Genomic DNA, 27,583 nt, shown 5'->3' on the forward strand with positions numbered 1-27,583 from the left:
CCGTGGGCCGAAGCCATGACAGTGAAGACAGCTGCCTTGCAGCTGCCTCCTTGGACTGCCTCCAATCGCGGAAACTGTCGGAAGAAATTGCATGTGCTGGCAACATGGAACCGTAAACAGGTGATTGCCGATGTCAGTTCGCGTTTATGTGACGTAAGGTTCTGGAGCAATGCGAAGATGGTGAGTGCTCGAATATGTAATTTTTACAGTCATTCTTCTACCTCTTAAAGCTGATCGTGTTAGCACTGTGCGTTGCTAAGGTGGTAGGCACTTGTCGTTCGCTGTCGCTGAGTATCTTACTTGAGTATTGGGTTGTACGCTATCTAGCATTTAGGCTTATACATATCAGTACAACCATTAGTACAGCGATGCTTTTATTACTTTAACGCTAAATGATCATTCTGACAGGTTTGGTGTTGCCGAGTGCAAGACAAGAAGGTAACGCGCGGGCAAAACGGCATGACAGGCCCTACACTGAAAGCCGGTACAACAGAGATATGTTCTTGCATCGGTGAACGTTTTCGCGCTCCGCATTTCCGCAGATCATTGTGTGTAGTCCACATGATGAAACAAGCCACCGAAGAAAAAAAGATTGCACCTTTTAGCGGCGTACTGTAGGAGTTTGTTTGATTGACATTGTGTTTTTTGGCTTTTGACTTAAGGTCGTCCTCCAATTTTCCGTGTAGAAACAATCGGCAGCAACAATCGTTGCCGGATGTCGTAGCAATCCAACTAATTTGATCTGTTTGTGTCGCATCATCGGCGAACTTGCTTGATGAACGTTGCGTATTGTTCCGTTTAGGATAACAGGCAAACAATTAGAAAAAAAAAAAAAAAAAGGAGAGAACGCGAAATCTTATTCGCAGTAAGTCGAACCGGAAGAAAAGTATATCGAACATCTTGTGTTTGGATCGTACCCAGTTATTTTGCTTGTTAGTTTTCTTTTCCTTTCTCTTCCCTCATAACAACCTCCGATTTCAAGTGCGGTATTTACGCCTCCCATGTTTGCACCTATGCCTCCTCTAGCCCCCTCCCCTCCCCCTCATCATCAATCGCTTCAAATTCGCACGTCTTTCAATGAGCCTCAGACAACACGCCGAGAGCGGCTGACAGGTACTGTGCGGCCTGCTTATCACATATAGGTGGGCTTTAATATAAAACATCGTGTGCTGTCTCTGAGTTTAAAAATAGTGCAGAAGGGGAGGGAATAGGCGAATAAATGCTTACTACCAATGACTTGTGTGTGAAAAGCTCAGAACTAGTAATAATTTTCGTTTTCTTCACTCTGTGCCTATTGTAAAGGCTGTTTTGTGGGCTTGCTTTGTTTTAGAACATAGAATGCCTCTCATTGCAGTGTTGTAGTAGAGGATGCTGTTACAGGCATTTATGGTTAAGCATTTGTGGATAATGTAAAATGTGCCATTTTTTTTTAAAGCTGTTGCAAGACATACAAATAGACGCCACTGCTTCTGACAGCAGTGATAGTTCGTGGTAATCTAGAAACTTTCAGCTGAACGTCTCAAGAGAAAAAGAAATGCAGTTCAAGTGGTCAACACTTGCACGAAAAGATTTAAAGTAGCATAGTTGACACTGCGATTTGTGGATTAGAACAAGTGCAGATAAGAAGGCCTGAATAAAAATATACGAATAATATTGGAATAGTGTTGCTGTTTACTTTGTTGTGCATAGGCTACAAGTGTGCATGTTATGCAGACGCTGTGCTAGGGCCTCGTGTGCAACAGCATGGCGATGTGTTCGGTGCCCCCAGTGCACCAGGACCTCTACAATGACATGAGAGCACAGTTTCCTGAACTGCCTGATGCTGTGATCCAGTCTTATGTCCAACTTGTAAGTGGGGACGTTCACCCACATGCTTTTTACAGTTTTCTTTATAGTGATTGGTCCACCATGAACAACCCTTGGTCTTCCTGTGTTCAGTTTACAGCTCAAAGGCATGTTTGCTACTTCATTTACTACTGTAGATTCTTGTTTTACCTGCCAAATAGGTTATGTTTGCAATGTAGACAGCACATTTGCTGAAATAAGTATATATATTTTTTGTTTGTTTTTTGACTTATGGGGTTTAATGTCTCAGAGTAACTCAAGCTACTTGTGACGTTGCACAGCAAAATTTAAAACACCTTGAGCTCTTTAACATGTTCTGACATCGTACAGCAAAGCTCTTTAATATTACCAGTTGTGAAACTTTCCATACGGCCTGTATATAAAAATGACTGTTTGGATTGATCAAAATTCGGGTGCCTACAAATAGTGGCACGGCGCCCACGGCCATTAAATGAAACTGCACAACCACCGCGAGAATAAATAATTTTCAAAAGTTGCAGTAGCAAAACTTTTTAGACATAACAGATGAAAAAGAAGAAAGAAAAAAGAACGTGATTTCTGGAAGGCAAGGACAGCAATAGTAGAAAGCTTCTATTGACTGCTTCTAGATGGCGCAACAATTTATAGGCACTCGAAAAGTGCATACTAAACCCAGTCACTTTTTGGAGCGGAGTTTGCCAACTGATATGATCCAAAAGCTCTGATCACACAGTACTCGGGCTCCTTGTATTTTGCCTTCATTGAAACATGTCCACCGCAGCATTACATCTTCTGGAGGTGCTGTTTTAGTGCTCTTTGTCATGTTTCCTAGAATAATGCTCTGGCATGTATCATAGAAAAATAGCTGCGTAGCGTGTCCTTGCCATTGCATTCTGCATTGTATTTATTGTAAGGAATAAGTGCTTGGATATGTTGGGTGCCACAAAAAAGAAAAAGGTTCTGAATTTTATTGCTACCCAGAAATGCAGTTTGTGGTGCATTCATGCCTGTGAACAACACAGTCACTGGGTGCATTCAATTTTTCAGTCCTGGACTACTTGCTGATAAGTCTCTGCTTCCACTCAGACAGGAAGTAGCTTGACTGTCACATGACCTTGCTAGCTCCCTGCATCATTCGCTCTTTGCAGACGATGCCAACCATCAGCCACCACGACTCAGTTTTTTCGCAGTGATGCCACGCACTTATTAATCTTTTGCTGTACATGGAACAGTAAAGATAAATAACAGGTGTAAATCAATCGGTGCTTATCGCGAACAGAGCGTGACGTGCCTGAATGTGAAGCATTTTCTAAAACTCAGTGTGGCAGGGTTTGGTTGCCGTTGCTGCTCAAGAAATTCTTCCAAGAGCCCAGCTTACCATGTTCAAAAGCAGATGAAAGCATTTGCAAAAAAGCATTTACATCAAGCATTAGCTGCTCCCGCACAAAGTGGTTCGCTTGTGACACTTTCAGACCTGTGCACTGTGAAGATCGTGCAACAGGTGGAGAACTGCACTGTATGAACAAACAGTCCGTTCTCGGCGCTCTGGATGCTTCCTTATGGAGTGAAATTTAGGACAATAAAGCGAAGACGCAAGGTTCAAACGCCTTACAGCTGCTTAGAGAGATTGTGGCAATATTTAGTGCACAATATTGTATGCAGGAACGCAAAAAGTACTTCGAATGCACTCAAAAGTGGCCGCGGATCCTGGAGCTGTACTCGTGGGCAGAGCGTCTGGGCTGCCTAAGGTAATTCTAATGCCAAACATGTGTCAGCAAGTAGTCCGGGACTGCCCGGGACTGAAAATTGAACGTGACCACTGTCATTACACTAAGGCTGCCTGATTACCAGTTCTTCAGTGCACTTTTGTTTACCTGGGCAAACATTGCTAGAAATGACTGCTGGGAAAAAAATAAATTTGGGCAGCATGCGCAGCATAACGAAATTTCAGCCTACTCGCTGTGAACCTTTCAGTAATACATCTGTTGCTGTTTGCCCACTTGCAGTACCCTCGCAACAGGACCGAATGCATCGAGCACCTTACACGGGCCAGCCAGGACCAGTTGTACAGCCACTTTGACTCGGAAGAACTGTCCACCAACCGTGAAGGCATGCGCCCAGCCGCATCTCGATTATTTGAGCCCCTTGAGCCACCGTTTCCAGTGGACCAGGACCTGCCGCCACCGTACCCTGGCATGCTGATGCCAGTCACGCCACCCACACCTCAGTCACCATTGGCTCACCAGCACCAGCGTTCCCCTCAGCCTACCCTTCACGCTTCTTCTCGGATTACTCCTCTGCTGCCACCACATTTCCCTGCTTCCCACTCGAACCAGCCATTGGCACGAACTGACTACAGGCCACAGGTGTGTTAGCAAGAGGGCCTTGTTTTACCTTGTTTCAAAGGGTGAGAGGTATGTTTAAAGGGACCAGGGAATGGGTTCAGCAATAGAATGAATGATTTTGAGCATTCACTGTAATACACCTCACATGCACCTTGGAGCAGAGAGTTAGCAGTTTATTATTAATATAGAAAATGCAGTTGTTTCTTCTTCTTTTTTTTAATTTGTGGGCTAATTGGCCGGCATGTAGTTTGGAACTGTTTTTTAACAATTTCTAACGAGGTACTATATGTCATAGCTTCCTGGTGTCATGGTGAGTGGCAGGTCACTGGAGGTTGCGATTTACTGCTGCCATGGCATCACAGGCACACTTGTGGTTGCTGTGGAAGTTGTCTGCTTGTGTTGCTGTGCGAGCCCACCAGGCATGCGTAACAGAGGCCAGTGCCTTTGCACAAAGGTAGGCTTATGCCTGCTAAGTAATCTAGAGTTGAATTTCTTCTTGATGCTGCTTTGGTTTCATTAACTGATCAATGACTGTGATGTTCAAGAAGTGATCAGGTCATGTCAGACATAAAAAAAAACTGCAAAAAGCTGATGCTTGTTTTTAATTCACTAAAATGCTTAAGCTAGCTTGTTTAAAGAGCTAGAATATCAACAAATAACATATAAAACATCTCATGCATGTCATGGCCATCATTTGATTGATGAAACTGAAACTAAAACAGCTTGAGAGGAGAAATTAAATTCTAGATTACTTAGCAGTCATAGGTGAATACCATGTGGTGATTGCAGAAAAGAAGACATACAACTGAACCAAGGTGCCTGTAGTCGTTTACAAATCAAAGGCTAGAGTATCAGCCTGATGCTCCTGTTATGGTGTTAATTACGGTCTCTGTCTTGCCACTGTGGCCATGCTTGCTGACATCGTTTTGAACTCCTTTTCCTAGTGAACATACTGCAAAGGCTGGATTAGAGTATAAAAAAAAACAATTTGTTGGCAGTAGGCTAAGGGTGGCTTTCGGAATCTAATGGAGGATTCAGGGAAGTTTGAACTGGAGGGGAAGAGTAACATGTGCTGCCTACCGAAGTCTTTTCTTGATTTTGGCCAAGTTGTGCAAAGGAGCTGTTGGTGTTCCTATTGTAACCTTGGTGAAGGATGTTCTTGTCAGTGAGTCATAGGCATTTGTTCAGCTATGTGCTCATTCATCAATGATATTGTATGCGCATCAATTGGATTCTCATTTGTTTTCCATGCCATGGGTATCCATTAATGCCTTGTATCCACAGGCTAGCTCTGGTACACATTGCCCTTTCTATGTAGTTGCTTTGCAGATTGTGCTTTAAATGCAAATGAAGTAAATAAAACATGTTCCATGCTGGAACTGTGGCAGCATGATGAGCTGGTATATAGTGAACCGGCATAGCTGGTGAAAAAGGCAAAGGTGCAAAACAAGATGAAGGGTACAGGAACAAGACTCTTGTATTGCTTCACTCCCAACAGTTTCTTTTTTTTTTTTTTTTTAATTACTCTTGCAAGCAGTCCATGAATGTGTGCAGGCTGCTGTCTGGAGTTTACATATATAATAACTGGGAAGCAGAGTTGTCAGAGACGCACGGCTGCACGCTTCAGAATCGGATGTGTTCTTTTCATATCAACTCAGTCCAGGGGATAGGCATGGCCTGTCAGTGCACTCAATGAAAGGGACCCTGAGGACAACTCCATGCAATTATTTTATTTTATTACTAAAAGTTAATTCTCTACTCATTTGCAAGTCAGCACAGTATGCATTTGTCAGTGGGAAAATGAGATTTAAGAACACCCCCACCAGTCGATTCAAACTCGTGCCGCGATATTTTGTTGGGATATTGTAGCCTCTGAGATCACTACCCGAAAATTCATGTCGTTGCATACATTTTATTCATGAACCCAGCTGCTGGTGGCACCACTAGTGTTTCATAATGTTGGTCTCTTGTAGCAAATAAATATACTCCTTTTCGATGAGAGGAGTTCTTTGTGATTGGAACACGGTGCACTATCGAGACACGCCAGCTCGTACTTGTCCTGAGTGACCCTATGAACATACCTTACTCTTGCTGCTTATTAACTTTAGTGCTATGCTAGGAAAAGGTAGACAGAGCAGACAACTGACTTGTACCTTATTGTTTTGTGCTTATCAATACCGTCCTGAAGGGTGCGATTTTTTAGAGTTCATATGCTCTACACTGCTAGATAAGCATAAAGGTAGATATGCTCTGAAATTGACGAGAAAGGTCTGTTGGAAACATGCATGGTTTTTGGGTAAAGGTCTCCTACCGTTTGGGCAACTGAATCTTTGCATGTCACTTTTTGTAAATTCTGTACTTAATTCTTAGTGTGAAAGTTTAGCAGGCAACACAAGTTCTGATCTCAGCTGCAATTAACTTATGGTGTTCGTTTTGTAAATTTGCACTGTGACAATATGAGTAAGGTCAATACTTGAACACTTGAGGGACTGACACCATACACAGGTTTTTCTTTATTTTTTTTCTCTCTCTGCTGCTTTTGCTCTGCAGGTCTTGATTATGTTTTCTTTCTCTAAATCATGTGTGGCTCATGATTACAAGTAAAATGGGCTGTTGCTTGCTGCATTCCATGATGCAAACTAAAGATTCCATTCATATAACACTCTGTTTTGAAATCTTGGACTTGTCCAGAAATTACATCAAAGAACACGAACATTAAAAGCAGTTTGCGGCCATTTATGCAGAACATTACAAGCTAGTCTATCGGAGGCTGCATCATGACTTTACAGCCAGTGCAGCAGAATATTGGTCACAGCACAGTTGATGCGAATTTTGGGGTGATATGAGTTCATAAAATTCTTTGGTTGTAGTGAGTGCATTGTGTTCAGTATAAAAGATTTCGGATGTTACGAACGCAGTCTTGTGCCACTGCAGATGATGCTGCAGATGAGTCGCATCTCAGTCTTCAAGCATTACGAGCTGCCTGCACATAACTGGCTTTTTTACTGCTTTTTGCGGTGATGTGTGGGCTATTTAACTTCATGATTCACGTGGAGTAGTTAGCGGTGGCTGGGACATCACTTATATGTGATGATCTCCAGTTGTGCTGTGCACTGAAGAAATCGTAAACCCTCATGGCACCATCGATGCACGGTCATCATCACCAGCGTGTACTCGCCACAAGTAGTGAGCTGTGAAGGCCATAAATAAACCTCCTGAGCTGTAAACAAATCTCTTTGAATGCATATCCCATATTTGTGAATGGCGATTTCGACTGTATGAAATTTCGGATATAAATTTTTTTCACAACTCTGTGCTGTCCATACTACTGAGATTCTGCTGTCTTTCAAAAAGTGGTAAACATCATCGGCAACTCCATCATACTAAGCAGTAGTAGTAATAGACTTAGAAATGGCTTGTGTACTCTTGCTGTTAAAAGGCGAAAACGCTTTGTGATTGGCCTAAAATGTTTTAACTCTTTCGTTACCGTGCCTCGATCACCGGTGATTGATGCTTTAACTCGCATAATTAGACATGTTGGAATCGTTTTTTGTGAACCTAATTTCACCCAGTGGTTATTCTAGGCACTGCACTTGTAGAACCAGTTAAAATTTTTCTGCTGAGGCGACATTCTGATTTTTGATGCACCTTTTTGAGAACTAGTGTGCGTGTGTTGTGAAAGAGGGCATGGTGGTTGTGGCTGAAAAAAACAACAACAAAACTGCCACTTGTGGTAATACTGCATTAACATCAAAGTTTTGGGATCAGAAGACTTCCAGCAAGTCAAATATTGAATCATATTGTCGGCTTTGTTATTTGACGGTGTTGAGTGGTGACAATTCCCCGAAAGTGGTGCCAGCGATTCAATAGTGAGCTTCGGCTCCGAGTCCGGGTGGATTTATTTCACTAAAAAGCTTTTATGTATACCCGGCCTTTACAACCAGTTTGCAGCGGTTTTAGTTTTGCCAGCGATTCAATAGTGAGCTTCGGCTCCGAGTCCGGGTGGATTTATTTCACTAAAACGCTTTTATGTATACCCGGCCTTTACAACCAGTTTGCAGCGGTTTTAGTTTGGTACCTCGCAAAAACAAAGGACTCCTTCAATGAATGGTGCGAGGAATGAGGCTGTTTCCACCTCTAGATTTTTTTTTTATATAGCTGAAGAATGGCACTGTACGGGTTGTTTACTTTTTACACAGTGTTCCTGGGTCATTGATCTTCAATATGTATATTCTAAATTTTCTTTGTTGATAATGTGTCTATAGGTATCGTACCTTTTCTATCTTATATTTATTAACTCGCCACAAAAAATGGCAATTTTTCGATTTTTGTGTGTTCCCTAATAAAAGCTTTGCTTTTCAACTTATTTTTTTGGAAACAGCATTTCATTATGCGCAGTTTTGTATGCTGCTTATGTGCTGCAATATTATTTGTACTAGCAAAAAAATATTTTCCGAGACCTATGAAAAATGGCCATTTTTTTTTCGCGGATTACAAGGAGTGTTGCAGAAGTATCAAAACCCTTCCTGTGAACTTCAAGCACATCTACAAAGAAGGCCTGCATAGTTTTAGGCGCTAGATTTGTGCTTGAAGTATGTTGCAAGTGCATTTCATTGCTCTTTAAGCTGAGTGTACAATGAAAGAAGACATGGGGCATTGCTTCAGAATGTTAATGTGGCATCACATCCTTCATGGGTGTTGTTGTCAAGAGTGATGTTATGTATTATTCGTTTTTGTAGGTGTGGTTTATTTTTATGGATATTGTGCCCCTAAATGCCTATTCACACTTGCGACTTCTTTGCCCGAAAAACTACAGTCACAGGTCAGTTGTAGGTTGGTTGATTTCCCAGTTTTGCAGCTGTGAGTCGTAAACTGCTGACCAATCAGTGGTGCAGCTGAGGTGAATGCAAGCATGTTCCTGCAAGTTTGAACATTGGTGCAGTCGAGCTGGCCGCGCAGTCGGCCACATGCACTTCGCAACTGGCAGGTGTGAACAGGCATCAAGAATTTCACAGCTGGGACTTCCTTAGTGAAATCAGCTGTTGTGAGACTTGTAGTTTGACATTGTGTGCTTGGCCTGCAGGTCAGTGTGCCCTCTTCCCAATATGGAGGTGGCTGGTCTCAGGCACCCACCATGGACTCTCCCATGAACCGGCTTCACCATTCGCCGCCTGTCATCGACAACATGATTCAAAGTATGACTGCCTTTATTCTTCCTCTTGCCCCGCATGTGGTGTTCACTTATGCAACTCTTCCCGATGCAGCTCTCCTGACACACCAACGCCAAAGGTTAGAACTGCTGCAGCGAATGTATGCCCAGCAGGTGCAGGTCCTTCAGCAACTTCGGAACGAAGTGGAAACAAAGGAGTCGAGGCTCATGGACAAGCACCTGATCGATGTCACCCCCTCCCAGGTTTGAAGCTTCTATGCAGTTGATTAGGCTCACTTGCATTAGCATCAGTAAGCCCAACAGTCTCATTGTACAAATTATGCAATGATCACATCACGAAAATGTCGCAAGCTTGCCACAAACTGATCACATAGCCCCTCTTGTGTTGATCGATTCTGACTGGTGGACATATCCACCTGTAGGAGCAGGGCTAATTGACAGGTTTGTGAAAGTTTTTTCTGTCAAGTTTGTGATGTGATTGCTGTGTAATTCGGCCCCTGGAAGGGGCTTTGGTATTGAAATCTTTATCCTATATTCACTCAGCATACTCCAAAACTTGGCAAAAGTTTGCTTTAAGAGTGCAACATTCTTTGATGATGGCATTTTTGATAAAGACTCACTGAAGTATTTGTACATAAAAGCTTGGTATTTCGACCCCTGGAAATTCAGATAAATTCAAACAGCTGACAAGGTCAAGGCCGAAGCCTGTGTGAATGTATGCTGTCGGACGCTTGCTACTCTGAACATTGTGTCTCGCATCAGTTTATTCCAGTGACTCTCCCAAAGGGAGGCTATGTCCAAGCATGACTGGCATGGCAGGCGGCCATCAAAGCTGTACTGCATGGCCCAGTGTTGTCCAACTACTTTTAAAGAGAACAAGCTGTCGGGCTAGTTGATTTTCCATAGTTTTTGCAGCGCGTAGCCGGACGAGGACAAAGACGGAGGAACAGGTAAGAAGATGTGCAGGCGCTGAACTGCAACTTTATTTTAGTAATCAGCCAACCATGTGAAACACGCGGTGAAAAACCGATGCAACAAAATCAAGATGCCTTGATTATACTCGTGTAAAAAAAAACGATGCAAGCATGTCGCGCCATCTATGGAGAAGACACATAAATTCATAAAACATGTGTAAATTTTAAGCAACAGATGGGGCGCATTTGTTTAGATACGTCTCTTGGTCCTGGCCTCGGCAGAGCAGCCATGGCGAGGCAGCGTTCCGCGTGCATCCGCGGTTTGACAGACGAAGAAATTCAGGAATTGCTTATGAATTCGGACTCCGATGATAGCGGTGCCTGTGTGGTGCCTTGTTTCGAAGAGTACCACACCAAAAAAGTTTTCTAAACACCTTGACATCCTAATTAGAAAATAATTGTTTTGTTAATTAGTTGTCATTTTTTGTATTCAGTGCAATATCTATAAGGTTATCTTGAATAAAAGTGTTTACATGTCCTGCAGAGCATCGCGTGCGTTACTAACATAAAAGTTTCACGAAACTAACATGAAAAAAATCCCGGCAGGGGGAGTGCAGCGACAAGAAAAAAACCCGGCTGTGAAAGGGTTAAATTTTGTCCCTCTTTTGGGCGTTTCTCTGTGGTATATATGACATGGTTGGCTGATTACCAAAATAAAGTTGCAGTTCAGCGCCTGTGCATCTTAACTGTACCTCGTTTTTTGTCCTTGTCCGGCTACACGCTGCAAAAACTACTTTTAAAGAGCCCATTAAAAGCTGTTTACTAAAACTAGAAAAATCTGCACGAGCAATAGGTACCCCATAAATTCTCTCCGCAACACATATTTTTTAGCTAGCATCAGCACTGGACATATTGATGATTGAAAATGATGCTGCACCTTTCCCCCTTCAACTTGGTGCATGCCGGTGCGCAAGAAAAAAAAATGAAAGTAAGTCTTGATGGCATCCCACTATGCCCCATCTTGCCCATGTTACTTGGGAGCAGCGCACCCAACAAGCCCTGATGACATCATCAGGCAGGGAGCATAGGGTAGGTGTCGCCTTAATCTGTTGTGAGTGGTTGCCAGGAGCACTTTTTAAAAATATTTTGTAAATTATAGACTCCGCACAAACCTTGTAAATTTGACTCTGAACACTCGGCAACCACCTTTGTGGACTTCTTGCATTAGAATATTAGCACGAGTGCCGTTTCAGGGGCCCTTTAACATGCATGTAACAGGAGGCATGAGGAAAAACGGACGGCCCCGTCTCTGAGAATAGTCTCTGCTTGGCTTTGGTTTCAATTCTCTGAGCTTTGTGCCAGCCTGCAGCGACGGCGGCTATTGGCTACATGTTAGATAGCCAGCCGCACCCAGCTGTGCATCGTCTGGGATGTTACTGTTCCTATGCATTTCCCTCTTTTGTTGCGAAAGCAACACTACACCAGCTCTTCGGCTCTTCGCGTGGGCCATAACGCTGCGGCCACAAATGACCAACTGTGCCGTTGCCTAGCAACGCCACAGCTGGTTCGGCGTGCTCCAACAGATGGCGCCGGTGTTGCCGCTCGTTCTGCCAGATGTGTGACAGCCGGCATTTGCTCCACTAGGGTAGAGGGAGAGGAGGTGTCGCCATGTGGGGTATATATATGCGCTTCGCCTCAGTAGATCCTAGTCGTTATGGAGAGTGCTTAGTTGGCAAAGGAGAGGCAAAGCCGACGGTATGAAACAAAGAAGAGAAAACGTGCTCAAGAAGCAGCAGAAGAACGTGCCACAGGACTCGAGAAGCGTCGCAACAAAGATGCGGCTAGAAGTCGTGCCACGTCAACTGCGGAAGAGACCGGTTCAAGTTCTTGAGAAGATTCTAAACGACAGCGTACGCTTAACCACAAGTGAATCCTAAGCGTAGCCATGCAGCCATTGCTTTCGCAACTCAACTAGGTTTAACCGGAGCTAAACCACTGCCAATTTTTTTTTATCCTCCTGTTCTTCTAGTGCACCATAGCTTCGCCCTCGTCACACATTGTTCGCTCTTTTTGTGACTGAGCCACTTGTGAGAGGTCTCCGGTACTTCCATGTCACACTATGAAGGATACCATGGACACCCTTGTCAATTTGGCACTGTCCTGCTTAAAGGGCCGGTCTACTAACTTTCCAACAATATTTTTTTTTAACAGACTTTTTGATTATAACCTGTTTCGATGATGGACTTCCCACATTGTGGTAATATATTGAAAAAAAAAGTTTTGGTGCAGGAATTAGCCCAGATAGACATTTTTTAATTGCTACATTTAAATGCATTGCATGAGATGACCATTGCAAACTGTTGCATGCAACGGAATGCAGAGGGCACTAGAAAACTGAGACAAAGATGCCCAGCAGACACCAGCAAAAGGTCCAATATGCTCATTTCTCTTGCGTCATAGTTTCATGCGCGATCTTTATTTCGGAATGCCATCAATGTGCATAATTTGCTGTATCGGCATTAGTCGCATAATCCATTCTCAACAACAAAAGCTAGCACAGTAAGCTATCGAAGCCTTCAAAACCAGCAACAAGCAAAAGTTGAGTACAAGTCCCAGAGGGCACCGCTATCACGCCATTGCCGAGGGACACCTTCGCAAGCCATTGTTGCTCTCCACATTTCACCTGAAGAGGCAGTGCAGCCTCTTGGGTGCATTGCTCTGTTAGCTGTGTGCCCAAGCTACCCAGCCATGGCAGCGCACAGTTAGATTTACATTGAGGGCGAAACCAATTTTTTTTTTTACTTAATGGGTTGCTTTCTACATTGACTTCAATCTAGTGTGAACAGACCAACTAGTACAGTTCAAATTATACATAAATGTGAAAAAATAAAGTTCTAATTCGTGAATTTAACTGCACAAACTTGCCTGCTTGTGTGGCAAGAGAAAAGAGAACTTATTTTGTGTTTTACTTCGCTAAAAGTTAATTCAGCAACCCTTCAAATTTGGTGCCTTAACCGTGAAGAATATTATCAAAATGTGTTTTTAATGTGTTTCAGCAGATGGAGGAGCTGAGAAACCTGCGAAGGAGGAACCGTACCCTGAACGTAGAGTGTCACTGCCTACTGAACGAGGTCGACTTGTACTCGCGCGGAGAGGTGCCTCTGGGGGCCACTGATGAGCATTTCTACCAGAGACTCAACCCTGGCCAGACTGTGGTGCCCCACCCAGCCCCACAGGCCTCCAGGACTCCCATCCTGTCACCACCGCATGTGCTGCGCTCTAATGGTAGGCCACTCTGGCATGTGCCAGTCTGGGGGAAGTGTCATGGGGATATTTATTTATTTATTCAAATACCCTAAAGGCCCTCCGGAGAGTAGATATTACATAGGGGAGGACACACGAAGCACTTTGATGATACTACTTTGTTTAAAATCAAAGGTGCAGAAAAGAGAGAAACAAGTTTGTTCCTCTGCATGAATGCTCTTTGAAACCACGAATGACCAGAGTTGTGTGTTAATTACACGACAGCTGCAGACTACAGAACACCGATAATTCGAATTTTGGTTATATCGAACTCAAAATATCGCCTTGAAAATCCCATGTAAAAGTATAGGAAAGCTGCGTCGTATATCGAACTCCAATTTCACCGGTCGTTCGATATATTGAACTCCGCACCGTGCACTGGAAAGTGCACCTTCCCCAAAGTCGATTGCATCACCGTTGGTCGTTTGCGGCGTGAAGTTTTAAGCCATATGCAGAAGGAACCAGAAAGAACCAGTTCGGCGACGACTGTCTAGAGCAATGCCGCACCCTTTCCCTTAAGGTGCACATATCTGCGGTGATCTAGGATGCCTCGAAAGCGGCGCTGGCCATGGAAGCACACTATGGTGATCGTTTGCCTCATGCCAACACGTGACGTTTGTAAGCCATGTGCGTGAAGGAACGAGAGGGAACTGCTTTGGCAGCGCCTGGTACGCAGCAGACCCAGCACGGAGCAGATGCAGCCAATGCAGCCGGAGCGTTTGGGAGAGGGGAAACGCGATAGAGCGAAGTGCAAGGGTATGCCCATTCTGCCGAGCTATTTCTCTCCCCTTCCTCTCTCTTTCTCGGTCTTCATTCGCAGCAGCATGCACTACGCATGTGCCGACAAGCCAGCTTAGCCTGTGGCAGACGCGTCGGACGCTTTCTCTAGTGTGTGTTGCGAACCCTCTTTCCGCGGCGGGTGAAGTGCAATGCATGTCTTGTGTTTGTGTCGTCGTGCTGACCGTACAGCGTAGCTTAAGCTATGGGAGCTGCAGAAGTTAAAAAGCGGGAATTTTTGTTTTTGTTTGAGAGAGTAGTTTATTCTTGCATCTATGTAAACAGAAGCATGCGGTCAGCTGTGATCATGGCACCAGCTTTTAGCATTGTTCGCTTCAAACGGCATTTGCAGCTACCACGCTTTTCAATGATTTTGTGGCAGTAGACTCCGCCTGTTCTAAGCGCGGCGTTATAAATCGGAACAAGGCTTGGTGCAATCGAGCCTTCATGGGCACTCTGCCAAGTTTTCTCCCCGGCACTGCAGGAACTAACAGGAAAAGTATAGCCAAAAGATAAACACACCGTGGCGTTATCTCTGCGCAGCATCTTAGCCGCTCTGCCAATAAATGAGCTGCAGATGCGACTGCCGAAAAGGAGGAACGCCCTACTAATGCTTTGTGTTTTGTTTTTTTGTTTTCTTTTAAATTCTCAGTGGCAAAAGTGGAGGGTGGATTCATTATGCGAGTGGATTGATTACGCGACACATACGGTATCATTTTTCATGATCGCAAGTGGCGATCGTTCTGTATATTTCTGTATAGTATCAAGTTATCAATATATCAAATTATTTCATGATCCCCTTTGAGTTTGATATATCCAGGTTTGGCTGTACTGTAGCAACTGCAGTAAAACCACTGTGTTCCGATATTGGTTTGTTCAAAACCCCGATTAACATACTTCACAGAAAATTTATGATACAAGCTTTGCTGAACAGTCCAGGCGTTCAGTGCCCTGCTAGCAGGCTTATTAATTCATCAACTTTGGCTGTGACCTTCAAGACCTCTGATGCTACTATTTTTATTTGAGAAAGGAAGTCTCTCACACATGGAGGGGGCTGCTGTGAAAAAAAAAAAAAAAAAAAATAATAAATAAAAAAAATAGAAGTGTTTGGAGCAATCATGTACCTGGCATCCCTTCCAATTCGGGAGACTCCCGATGTTTTATTGAACTTTCCGATTGGTACGACCGCTGCCTTTGCCTTATGTTTCCCGGTAAGCTTTTTGTGCCCGTGCAAGAATGGTTTCTATGAAACCGGCGGTGCAAAATCTGCAGCTGCATCATAAACAACCTTTTACTCTTACCTAGAGGGAAAGCTATGGCCGCTGCACTTCAGCCACTATGGGTGCGCTAAGAATCATGGGCCAATGGGCTACTTGGTGCGGGACAGTCACATTCTGTCGGGAACGCAAAATAGCATTAGTAAGATGGCTCCTCCTCTTCATCATCTCGAGCCGCGAGTGTAAAGAGCAAATGCCATAGTAGTAAAGGCGCAGTAGTAGACGACGCCAATAAAAGGTTTCGGTTTTCCGAAATGCCACTAAAAAACTTCCCTTAAGTCATTGAGCATTCATAGATATTTTAAAACATTTTTTTCTTTTTGAAGTGTGCCATTAGGTGCGAAGAATTGGTTTTCGTGCTGCACAATATTTAGCCAATAGGAGAGAGAGCCATCGCTTATTTTGGTCAAATTTTACTCTTGCATACTATTTTGCCTGCTTTTTGCAATTTATAGTCGCAATATTGAATGTTGACACATTTTTCTATTGTAGAATGTTTATCTTTCCATTAGTTTTGGCCGAAGTTAGTAGTTCTGCACTCGGGAGCTCTCCGCCCCATGATGCTTTGGGCGCCCGTGGTGGCTGAACTGGTTGTCAGGAAGCTCCATGCAAACTCCCGTAGGTGGCGACACAGCTTTCCCTCTAAATAAGGGTAAGAAACAATGATCATAATGCTTGCATCACCATGAGTGGCTGCACTAGCACCATTGCTGAGCAGCCAATCAAAGTTAAATCAAGTCAAATCCAAAGTAGTTGTGGCTGGCTGCATTTTATGCTTGCTGTTGCAGTTGCTTGTATGTTAGCTTAGGGCTAGAAAGCTAGGCCACCTGTGTATGGTACAGACTGTAAAGGTTAACATTATCGTGTGCTTGAAGTCATGTCACTTTCACAGCCCAAGAGTATTTACAGAAGCTTGCAGTCTCATGTTTCTGAATTTTCATGTTTCATGACATTTAAAATATTTTGCATTTTGCACAACGTGTGGATGCAGCGTCGGGATGTCTTGCGACAGCAAAGCTGATTTGAAACTGAAACAAGCTAGAACTGAATTTCTGTGCAAATCGGCACTCCAACATCTGCTGGTGGTGTGAAAGGCTGTCAGTGTGAGCTGTACATTGAGCAAAATTGCTCTGACAGATTTTTCAAGTAAGTTCTGTGCACAAGGACGCATTGAATGCTGTCTGAAAGTTTGGGCAAACACCTTCTCCCATCCGAACATTGAATGCGGCCTGCCCCCACTCCTCTTCTAAAAAAAAATGTCCATATTTTTGATCTTGCCGGGTTTGCAGGTATGCAATCAATTTGATTCATTTGGAGAAATTGTGATAGCATACACCTTTAAACTCTGCTTAAGTTGTAGTGAAGAGCTCAATAAAGACTCATTCAGTCCCAAGTTTTACGATATGTGAGTCCTTGTTTATATTCAAATCTTTCATTATGTTCAAGTCTCTCTTCTCTCCTAAGGGGAAGGAAATGTCCTATTTCTTGATGCATGGTGGACAGTTTTCACTTTCATGACACTCTTAACGCTTTCACATTGAAGTAGCTGTCAGTTTAACTTGACTTTGTGAGTATGTAGTTTGAATCTTGTCTGTCCCCCACATGTACATGCAGCCCCCTCCCCACGGCCAGGCAGCAGCATCCTGTCCGAGGACGAGGAGAATCAGGAAGACAACCGATGGAAGTGCTCCAAATGCACCTTTCTCAACCACCCGGCCCTAGAGGCATGCGAGGTGTGCGAAATGCCCAAGGCTCCCCCCTCCACAGGTAACCTGGGTCTGCGTTACCTGCACCAAGTGCACCTGTCACCCGCCCAACGCTGCTACTGTCACACGCAGCTGCAGCGGGCCTGACGGGCTCTCTCAACAGTGGGCTATCCTCATGCCCTGCAGAAATGTGTGGTATGGGCACAAGTAAACAGAGTGTGATGCGGAATCTGATCCTCCTTACGCCATGTCTAGCAAAGTGTGTGGTTGTTCGGAGGTAGGGAGAGGGGGGAGGGGGGGGGGAATCTATTAGAGCAGTGGCATAGTGGTTTCAGCATCCACTTTGCCTGCAGGATGTGTGAGGTTCGATCCCCAGTTCTTTTGGGTACCCACAGGTGATACAGCAGATAAAAGCTTTCCCCTGGCCTGAGCTTAGCTGATTTGAGGTGGAATTCTAGAAAAGTGGGTCTTTTGACTTCCCCTTGGTTTAAAAAAAAAAAAAAAAAAAAAAAAGAATACTTTTTGTCGCAGCTTTCTTCTGCCTAATCTGCCCATTGATATTTAAAATGCAACAACAGAAGTTGAAGATTACTTTTTAAATTTTATCTTCGTGAAATTGCACAGTTGTGCCTGATTTCAAAAATTTGTTTTTGAATGCATCAGCTCTCAAGGTACTAAAAAATGGCTTTGTAAAAAATTACTCTATTACTCTCTAAGCTTGAATAGGCCACCCGGGGAGCAAAGGTGCAGCATTGGATTTAGTCCTTCGATATCATTATTGATACTACTACTTATAGCATGCTGAATTTCAGCCTTCAGTGTGTGGTTACTAAGTGGCAGTAAGTACAACAAAATTATTAACCCGACCAAAATTTAAAATTCTCCTTGAGTATTGCATATAGATCACAGTAAGCTTCCATTTACAAAAATTGTTAGTTCTGGCTGCTGTTTAGTAGGAAAGAATGTTGGCGAGCTACACCTTGAAACTAGACCAAATCATGACCTCGCTATGGCACATACTTTAGAGATGCTGGAGGTGTGCTTAACGGGGAATTTTTTTCTGCAAGGCACATTTGTTTGGGCAATTCTTAAACTTCACCTCCAGGTGGAAGAGGATTTTTCAAAGTTTGTATATATGTCAGGATGGGAAAATTGAAATCATTTTTGCACTCTCGGCGTCTTCCTTCTCGTCCACTAGTCCCACAGAGCTGCTGCCTAGTCATTTTTGTCACATCACTACTTCATGGTCCTGTTTTTCCTTCCTAAGAGCACGCATACTTGCGCAAAGATATCCTTCATACACTTGCACAGGAACATGTTGTGAGCCTTCATTTCATCTAGGGCAGGAACGAGTGAGGATAGAGAAGTGCAACATTCTCTGTTTACCTTTTTCTCTTCCATATATCTTTTTGACAGCTTTTGTGCAGTTAGTTGGCATGTACTTCTGGCTCAGAAATGTTCTCTAGTTGAGACTACATTTCGTGATGTACTTTGTTTTATAATGTCATTTTAAAGGGTAAAAAGAAAAGGTAGGCGAAGACTATTCTGTGAGCTTAGCTGAGGAAGTTAAGCCCAACCTGCTGCCCGACTGGATAATTGTCAATGTACTATATTTCGAGAACATGTGAAAGTTCCACATTTGCTTTTCCAGGCAGAACGAGGTGATGCAGCACCAAAGGTGTTACAGTAAAATCTCATTACAGTTGAAACCCGCAATAATGAAATCGCCAGGGACAGCAAAAAAATTCGCTTCCGCGAGAATTTCGTTGCCGCGAAAATGAGACAGAAAAGATAGAAAACAGCCCGCAAAAAGAAAATTTATTGTTAAAAGTCGGGGTAGCTTGGTTTGCCAAGCCTTGCCTTGCAACAACTTCATAGTTCTACTTTCACTTTGCAAGAAGTGATTCATTTCCACTGTTTTGTGCTGTGCTCGAGCACCATTCTCAAGCGCACCGAGCATGTCTGCCTTACTTTTCAAAATTGTGGACAGAGAGCTGCACGCAATCTCGTGCTCGTCAGCGATATCCATTTTTTTTTTCCTGCCTTTTTCTACTTGAGCAATGATGGCAGCCTTCTCTTGCAGCAACAAAAATCTTTGTTTTTTGGCTGGCGGAGACATCTTTCGAAACGCAAACATGCCGACTGCTGCTCACACACACACACCACCAGCACCGCACTCAACGAACGCACGTGCTCCGCTTCGGCAGGCCTAAAAGTGTAGCGTTGGTGTCGCCCCCTGAAGGTGTTGCTGCAAGGCTGCCTCCCCTGAACATACCCTCTGAGATCACCCTCGCGCGAACGTGTGCGGGTGATCTCTGTGGTCATGCTCTGCGCGTGTTGAGGCGCGGCCTCCGCGAGCACCGCCCTGCGGAACCGATCACAGAGGGCACGCGCTGCGCCGGCATGGTGGCTAGAGCCGGCTAAAGATGGCTAAAGTCACGCCAGCTGCAAGGTTGCCTGGTGCCAACACCTTCGCTGCAGCCACGCAAGCGCGCTGTGGTAGTTTACTCAACTTGGGCGCTTTTTTGACGCTGTTATTCATAATATGGGAGACAGTATGTGGATTGGCGTTGCAGCAAATTTCGTTATCGTGGGATTGCGGTACGAAAATGTTTCATTACCGAGAGATACGAAATACATTGGGGGCCTCCATGGGCATTTGCTGGGGATCCGGAAATATTTCGTAGCGGCGAGAATTTCGTATTCTCGAGATTTCATTATCGCGGGTTTCGACTGTATTTGGCTTTGAAGGGATTGAGAATAGTGTTCGAATTATCCAAAAGTTGGATTACTGATAGCAGCGGTATGAATTTTAGAGAAGAAAAACTGAAACTATATATATTGCTAGGTTGTTTCTCGGCAATGAGGTGCTCCTGTTTGCTATTGTGCCTGCGCACTTAAGGCTCATGGATACTGTTTCATTATCTTCAGGTTTGAGGAGATTGATTTCAATGTTTGCTGGCTTTGCGGGTCACACCTCAACACGATTTCTTGCCTGAATTATCCGTTGCAAGCCCGCCCATGTCCGAATCAGTGGGCGTTTTTTGCCACAACATCACATTGGTGTCGGCCTGGACCGCACACCTAGTTAATATGATCTGAATTTTGAGTTAATGGGGCTGAATCAATGAGATTTTACCCTGTTGTGACACAGGCCTGTGAAATGCCATTTCTGTGTGGGGTGCCAGTGACAGTAGCAGAAGGTGTCAAGCTTGCTGGGGCATGAAATCAAGTCCCTGTTGTGATTTCTTCATTGCAAGGATATTGTGTGGGAGGCTGTGCAGTTCCATGAGTCTCCCATTTGTTGTGTACCAGTATGCTTTGCACATTCTAAGCACTTACGTATGTTTCTTAAATGTAAGCTCTTTTGGTTTACCTCATTGAGGTTCATGCAGATTACAGCTCAGCTCAACATAATAATGTGAAACTGTTTTTCATGTGTTGTAAACTACATATTTTAGTTTTTGCCACCATAGCAGCAAAATGCTGTTCTTAGAGGTGGAAAGGGGGAAACACAACGTGTATAGAAGCAGGCTTGTCTGTGCATGTTGAGGAATGTACTATATGTAAATATATATATATATGTGTGTACACATATATAAAATAAATTTGAGAAAGCTGGCAAGGCAAGGACAAGAGGGACAAGAGAAGTGGACGGCACAGATGCTTTTTCCATTATTTGAAGCTGTGTTTATTCTGAACCTTCTTGTCCGGTGATCAATCTGCCTGTGCAGACGCATACAGCAACGACTAGTGTAACATAATCACCAATGATAAAAACAACCAACATCTGATCAAGATGCAGATGTCGATCGTTTTTATCTCTGGCAATAATGTTGCGTTAGTCGTTGCTGTACACGTCTGGGCAGGCAGACTGATCACCGGACAAGAAAGTTCAGAATAAACATAGCTGCAACTAATGCAAAAAGCATTTGTGCCATCTACTTCGCTCTTCTTGTCTTTCCGAGTGCTCTCATATTTATTGTGCTATACTAACTAGCCAGGAAAACAACCCTGTTAAATCATATGTACACATGCCTATTTGTTGACACTTGTATACAGTAAAACTTCATCGATATGTTTTATTGAAAACATGCGGGGGAAAAACGTATCATCCAAACTGCCTGATATTGAAAAATTTAACTACCGAATAAGGTACAAACTTCATCGATATGTTTTATTGAAAACATGCGGGGGAAAAACGTATCATCCAAACTGCCTGATATTGAAAAATTTAACTACCGAATAAGGTACAAAGGCATTTAGAATTGGCACTTTCAGTGCATAAAAGTGTAGATTAGCATTTATAAGCATCCAGTATGTACAGCTTATTTTTAGCTCTCGCAGAATTCTGTCCGTATCTGTGTGTCATAAACGCGGAAGACATTTAGTAACAAATCCAGTTCATAAAAGGCAATGATTAGAGGTGGAAGTGCTGCTCCATTCTGCTCCAAACTGCTTTTCCTGCTCCATCCTGCTTCAAAGCACAATATTGCTCCAAAACTGTTCCAAACCAACTGCCTAAGTATATTGATGTCAAATTTAGAGGAAGGGTGGTTTTTGCTGCACAGCGAGCCATTGTAGTATTGCGGAAGGGAAAACGTTTGGGCATGTTGGTTCATCGTCAACATGGCGAAGCGCTCAAAATCACAAAGGACGAGGAGGGGACAGGACAATAGTACACTGTAACCATGAGAAGCACAGCTAGCTGATGGCGTGTTTTGAGTTGTGCATGTTTGATTTGGGAGCTGCCATAGTTGAAATGATGACAGCGTACCGGCAGCAAAGGTATAACACACCTTATGCTGTGCCTTATAGAAATAAAATTCTAGAGAAGCATATTTGTAGCAATAATAAATATTGCAAGTACATTTAAAATGAGGCTCAAGCAATTTGAGGGAAATAATTGTTCAAAAATGCTGTTCATGTGACATAGCATCTCCTCCCAGCCTTTTCAATCGTCTGTGGAGAGAGTAGTGGTGCAGTTACTGCGAATTGTTAGGAAACTTGTCCAGATACATAAAAATATGAGTTCTAGTGCTTCTACTGTGAAAGCAGGAAGGTCCATTGAGCCTGTTTATCAATAACAATTGTGCAAAGCATATGTCAAACAAAATCATACTTGAATCGTTTTTGGGGTGACATACCGAAGGTTCCAATCACTAAAAACCTTCTCAAGGGGTTTGGAAATCCGTACAGGGCTTATCACCAGCATGCTGAAATTGAGGAAGCACCAGTGTCTTTCAATGAAAAAAACAGCAGCAGCCACTGGCTGAAGGAGGGAAAGACTACGCTTGGGGGGGGGGGGGGGGGGGGGAGAGAGTGCAGTCTGTCCTCCTTGGGGACTATACTCAGTGTCCAGGAATTTATCAGCTCAGGCATGGGATCGGAAGTGATATGGACGAGATAGAGAGCGGAAACGTGCTGCTCATTGATGTGAATTCCAGACTAGTTGCAGTGTTTGAGCACATCAAAATGGTAGACTCCACATTCCTCTCTCAAGCCAAGTAAACAAAAGTCAAATTTTTTTCAGTCAAATTTGTTTTCAAGCATGAAGGGGACAAGCAAGTATTGCGTTTGCTACTAGTCTGGAATCGTTGCTCAGGTCAGCTGTCATTTTAGACATTTATACATGTTTTGGCGACTTGTGTTGTCAAAGATGCATTCATAGTCAGAAAAGCATTGAACATTGAATAGAAGGGAATCAAAGTGGTTGTTTTTGTATTTCAAAATTATAGAATTGCAAATAATCAAAGCGTTTGACCTTAGAAACATGCTCCAAAACTCCGCTCCAAAACTGCTCCAGAATGGCATTATTACTGCTTCCTGAGCTGCTTCAAAATGCTAGAGCCTGCTTCCACCCGTGAATGGCGTGCGTGATCGCTTCCTTGGTTGTTTCCGGATGCTTCGCCCCTTTACAACGATGACATATGGAGAAGCCATTGCGGTAGCTTACAGTCGTCGCATTTTGGCTTATGTTGGTCCCTCAGATCCGTCCCTTTCGTATGCAGGCAAATAGTGTTCTGAAATAATATATGCTAGTGCTTCTTAAGACACAAGGGACAGAAAGAACACATAGGAACAGGACAGACACTAGTCTTCAACTGCCGTTTATTAAAAAAACATGTCATATATAAGCTTTTAAAGTGCTGGCTGTCGTGATGGCCAGCACTTGAAGACTAGTGTCTCTCCTTTTGAAGACTAGTGTCTGTCCTGTTCATGTGTGTTCTTTCTGTTCCTTGTGTATTAAGAAGCACTAGCAAATATGATTTTGAATGCTTTCCAACTCGCCCAAATTTCCGCCTTATTGACTAATTGTAGTTATCAAATGGTTAATTCCTGTGCCCCCAAGGCACCACAAAGAAGCCACCACGTTTCTCCTCATGAAGTCATGTTTCCACAGGAAAGGGCGCCTGGTATGTTGGCTTTCTTTGATGCTCCATCCTTTTGCACCTTGGCACAGGAAAGGAACTGTTTGTGGCGGATGAGCGCCGCCGATCAGTTTTCCATGTCATGAGCGCTCGTTAGCACATGTTGGGTTGATCGCAAAGCATATTATACGATCAAAATTTCGAACATAATAGCCGGGAAATTGTCTTATCTGGGAACATAGTAACCGGGAGAAAAAATAGTGTAACGCTATGGGAGATGTTTTACTGCCTATGATTTTCACCACATGAAACAGGGAATTGTATAAACCGGGAACATATCAACGGAGTTGTGCTGTACTGTCACTTGTTAAAAAAAGGAAGAACTTCAATTTGCCACAATTGTTGTAAAGTTACTGGTTGGCATTGTGAGTAGGTAGTCGTCGTAATTGAGAGCAGTATTAACGGTGTGTGATGTAGCTTAGTTACCATATTTAAACTTTTGCAAGCTTGGTACTTAGAGACTACATTTATGTTTGCGCTCACCACTAGATTTTCTTATTTTACGAATATGAGTCATGCAGAAGCCTTATCTAGCCATTTTTTGGTGGCATGCTTAAAATATTTCCTAATTTTTTCTTATAAGGCCATTGCGTTTGATTCTTTAACAAATCAGGGATAAGCAGTGTTCATATTTTGTCGTTTGGTTTAATGCATCTAGCTGGTGAAATAGGCTCAGTAGTGCAATCTTGTTCTTATGTTCTGCATGGCGTGTGAGCAGTACCTGTCCAATTGCATCCTGTTGTGAAGTACAATCCTCCTTGTTCAGTAAAGATGCAGAATATTTGAAATAAAACTTCTCTTGGAAGCTAATGTGCCCAGCCTTTTTAACCAATCATGGATGCAGAACTCTGGTTCAATAGCAGCTGCATTCAAGCATACAATTGCTGGTATGGGATTTCTGCTTCCTTATTTAATGCCTGGTAGGTGTTGCAAGTGTAATAAATTGTGCTGATGATTGAAAACAACATTTCTTTGCGAACATTTTATTTTATTCAAATTCAGTTCACACCCAAAAAGTTGGTGTTTGCACACCTCTTATAAGTTAGATTTTTTTTTTTTTGCAGGCATGTCTAGCAGAATATCTTCTTTTGTAGCTTAACTTGGCAGTATTCGAAAATATTTTCTCTGATCTGAACTCAATTTTTAATATTCAAATTTGCTTTGCGCACAAAATTTTGCTATTTGAACAGCTCTACAAATAAGCATTTCCAAGCCCCGGACTTTTAATAAGGGATTTCGAGTACCCTTGTCCACATGTTTGCATCAGTTGTCGTGCAAAAAGCGTAGTCTCATTGCCAACCATCTCACAAGATTGCTGCTTTTGTAATGGTCATTTTTGTCTCTTCAGACTAAAGGCAACTCGATCATATCAGAGGAGTTGCACTGCACATCCATGGTATTATTTTATCAGGAGCCTGTTATGTATCATATTCTGAAATTAAATTTAAATTAATTTAACTCGTGCTGTGTTCAGTTGAACCTGGCCCATTTTGCCTTGTGTAGATCAGGCACCATTGTGTTATGTATTAGTTTGAAAATATCTTCAGAATTTCACGAAAACTGTTGCAACAGAATAGCTACTACTTTAGGGCTGTGAGGTATAGTGCTACGTAAATGTTGGAACTGCTGTCGCACTCACAGACATTATGGTAATGATAAGCTGTGTCACATGAAAATCTTGCTTTGCATATGCCTCTGGCACCCGTTTAATTTCTTGCCTTGACTGTATTTTTGCCGTGCTTTAGCTGCCTGGCAACATGTACCCAGTACCTGCACACTGAAGTCATGCAATTGCAACTGACTGTTTTCTAGTACAAATAGGTCGAAGCTGTAGACTGCATATTGTATGCACTTTGTGTTTGTTACAACTGTGGTGCTGTTATGCTGATGATATTCAAGTTAACTGCGCCTGCGCTCGCATTTTGCTCTAAAGATTAAACTTCGTTGTGGCGGCTGGAATGCTTGGGAGTGGGGTGGTAACTGCGCTAACAAGTGGCAAGAAGTGAAAATGTAGAACAGGATGCACACAAGGTTGTTGCTTCTGTAGATGCAAGCAGACCACCTGTCAAGCATCGATGCGGAAATAATGCGGCAGCCATGTAAATTGCTCATTAAAGATCATGTCTTAGCTAGGAATGACCACTGGAGCAATTCATTTGCTTCCTCGATTCTCTAAAAAAATCCATCAGATGTACTCTAAGTAGCCTAGATATCAAATTTTAAGTACCCAAAGCTTCCTGATATGGATTGAGGAGTCTTGTTTGCACTGGATGCAAGCTGCTGTATCTGTATCACCTCATTGTATATGGTAGCACCGCACTACCAAGCTCGTGGTACTGTGTTCATCCCTGGCAACTGTGGTGAAAGTGGTACACATTCGTGTGGTAAATGGTGACACATTTCCTTTTTCCTCCCCACCATGCTGAGCGAATATAAGGCTTTAAGCGTAAGTACTGTGGCATATTGCTGTTCCTGGTTTCCAAGTAGTGCTGAGCATGTTTTGGGTCTGAGGCATAATCAGTTCAGAGGGAGTGAACTAGAGATGAAACAATAATCTCACGAGTTTAGACATGTAGCCTGGACACAGTTATCCTCACTTGTCTTTAGGAGCGACCTAGTATCTTGGAGTTGTACTCATTAGGTGGCATTTGGGTCCATATTCTAACTTTGTTCCCTCAAGAGACACGAAGCCCTCAATGATTGGCCGAGCAGCGAAAGCATTTGTGGCACTGTGTTGGAGGGGAAATTGCCGTAGTGTAGTGGCATCATTTATACGAGTGGACTAGAAACTATTAATAACACCACAGTTATATAAATTGTGTTTTGCAGCTACAAAAGCATGGGATGCACAAAAAATAATGCATGCATTAAAATTTAAATAATTTTTGTCCTGATTAGACAATGTGAAGAAATAATTTTGCTCATCAGTGGAAAGAACCAAATCTTCGCTTTGTTCACGGCTTGTTTGCACTGCAGTTGAGTGCCACGTGACCTGCATCAACCAATCACTGAGTTAGAATATGACCATTGTTAGCTACTGCTTTAATACTGATTGCAGTTCAAATTAAGCACAGTTGCTTGCATCCTTGCCAAGTACAGTAACATTGTCGGGGAAATAAATGTTTGTAATGTTTGCCTCCTTCAGCCCGTTTAAGTAGTCCTGTTTTATGTGCATTGCTATTTCTTGTGCTGCATGTCGAGAGCAATTCATTTTTAGCAAAACAATTCAGCCACATCTATTGCATGTACTACATACGGAAAGTTTTGCCACGTGTGGGTAGGCCTTCACATTTAACTTCTTATTGTGAAAGTTGTGTGGACAAAGAGTTTACCTGTACTTTCAGACCTGTATTGAAATTCCTTGATTTTCTTCCACGTGCAGATTTTTTTGCCACTTTTACTAAGGAATTGGCCCCTTTTTTTATTTTTGCAGCTGTGTGACCTGACCGGTAAAAACTCCACCACGAGTATTCATTGCCAAGAAGCACCAGGCATCGAGGTGTGCATGCAAAGGGCAACATCACACTCCTATTCACAAGTTGTGGCACATGTGTGCAACATTGTACAGATATACCAATTGTTCAGCCCCCCCACCTCATGTACATACAACGTAAAAGTGCAGGCAAAGCTTGGTAAAAAGAATGACCCATGAAACTTAAGTTATGTAGGTGATCAAGATAATTGTGTGAAGGTCCGTGCATTCCGTTTGTTTATAGCAGCATAAGTGGCCTTTTTTTATGTGTGTGTGTGTGTTATGTATGCATCCTGATGCATTTTTATGACAAATAAAATAAGGCACTTCAATTATCTGTACCTTTCAAAAATACTTTATTTCA

General features: G+C 43.1%; 1 protein-coding gene across 4 annotated transcripts; it reads left to right on the forward strand.

Moving 5' to 3' along the window:
• LOC146207213 (uncharacterized) lies at positions 1 to 27,554 on the forward strand. Of its 4 annotated transcripts, none has more exons than XM_084575497.1 (8): positions 45 to 180; positions 1,714 to 1,848; positions 3,831 to 4,190; positions 9,253 to 9,364; positions 9,434 to 9,582; positions 13,310 to 13,538; positions 17,225 to 17,377; positions 27,181 to 27,554. In XM_084575497.1, the coding sequence occupies exons 2-8, from the start codon at positions 1,744 to 1,746 to the stop codon at positions 27,186 to 27,188; spliced, it is 1,116 nt and encodes a 371-aa protein (XP_084431623.1). In that variant the 5' UTR covers positions 45 to 180; positions 1,714 to 1,743; the 3' UTR covers positions 27,189 to 27,554. The 4 variants fall into 4 exon arrangements, with proteins under 4 accessions (XP_084465707.1, XP_084465722.1, XP_084431623.1 ...); XM_084575503.1 differs by having other exon boundaries at positions 13,313 to 13,538; XM_084609581.1 differs by lacking the exon at positions 1,714 to 1,848 and having other exon boundaries at positions 1 to 180.
• Positions 27,555 to 27,583: the final 29 nt, after the last annotated feature.

The sequence above is a fragment of the Amblyomma maculatum genome, chromosome 1 (genome assembly GCF_055883805.1).
Source record: "Amblyomma maculatum isolate TAMU_Amacu chromosome 1, ASM5588380v1, whole genome shotgun sequence".
Taxonomy (NCBI): Eukaryota; Metazoa; Arthropoda; class Arachnida; order Ixodida; family Ixodidae; genus Amblyomma; species Amblyomma maculatum.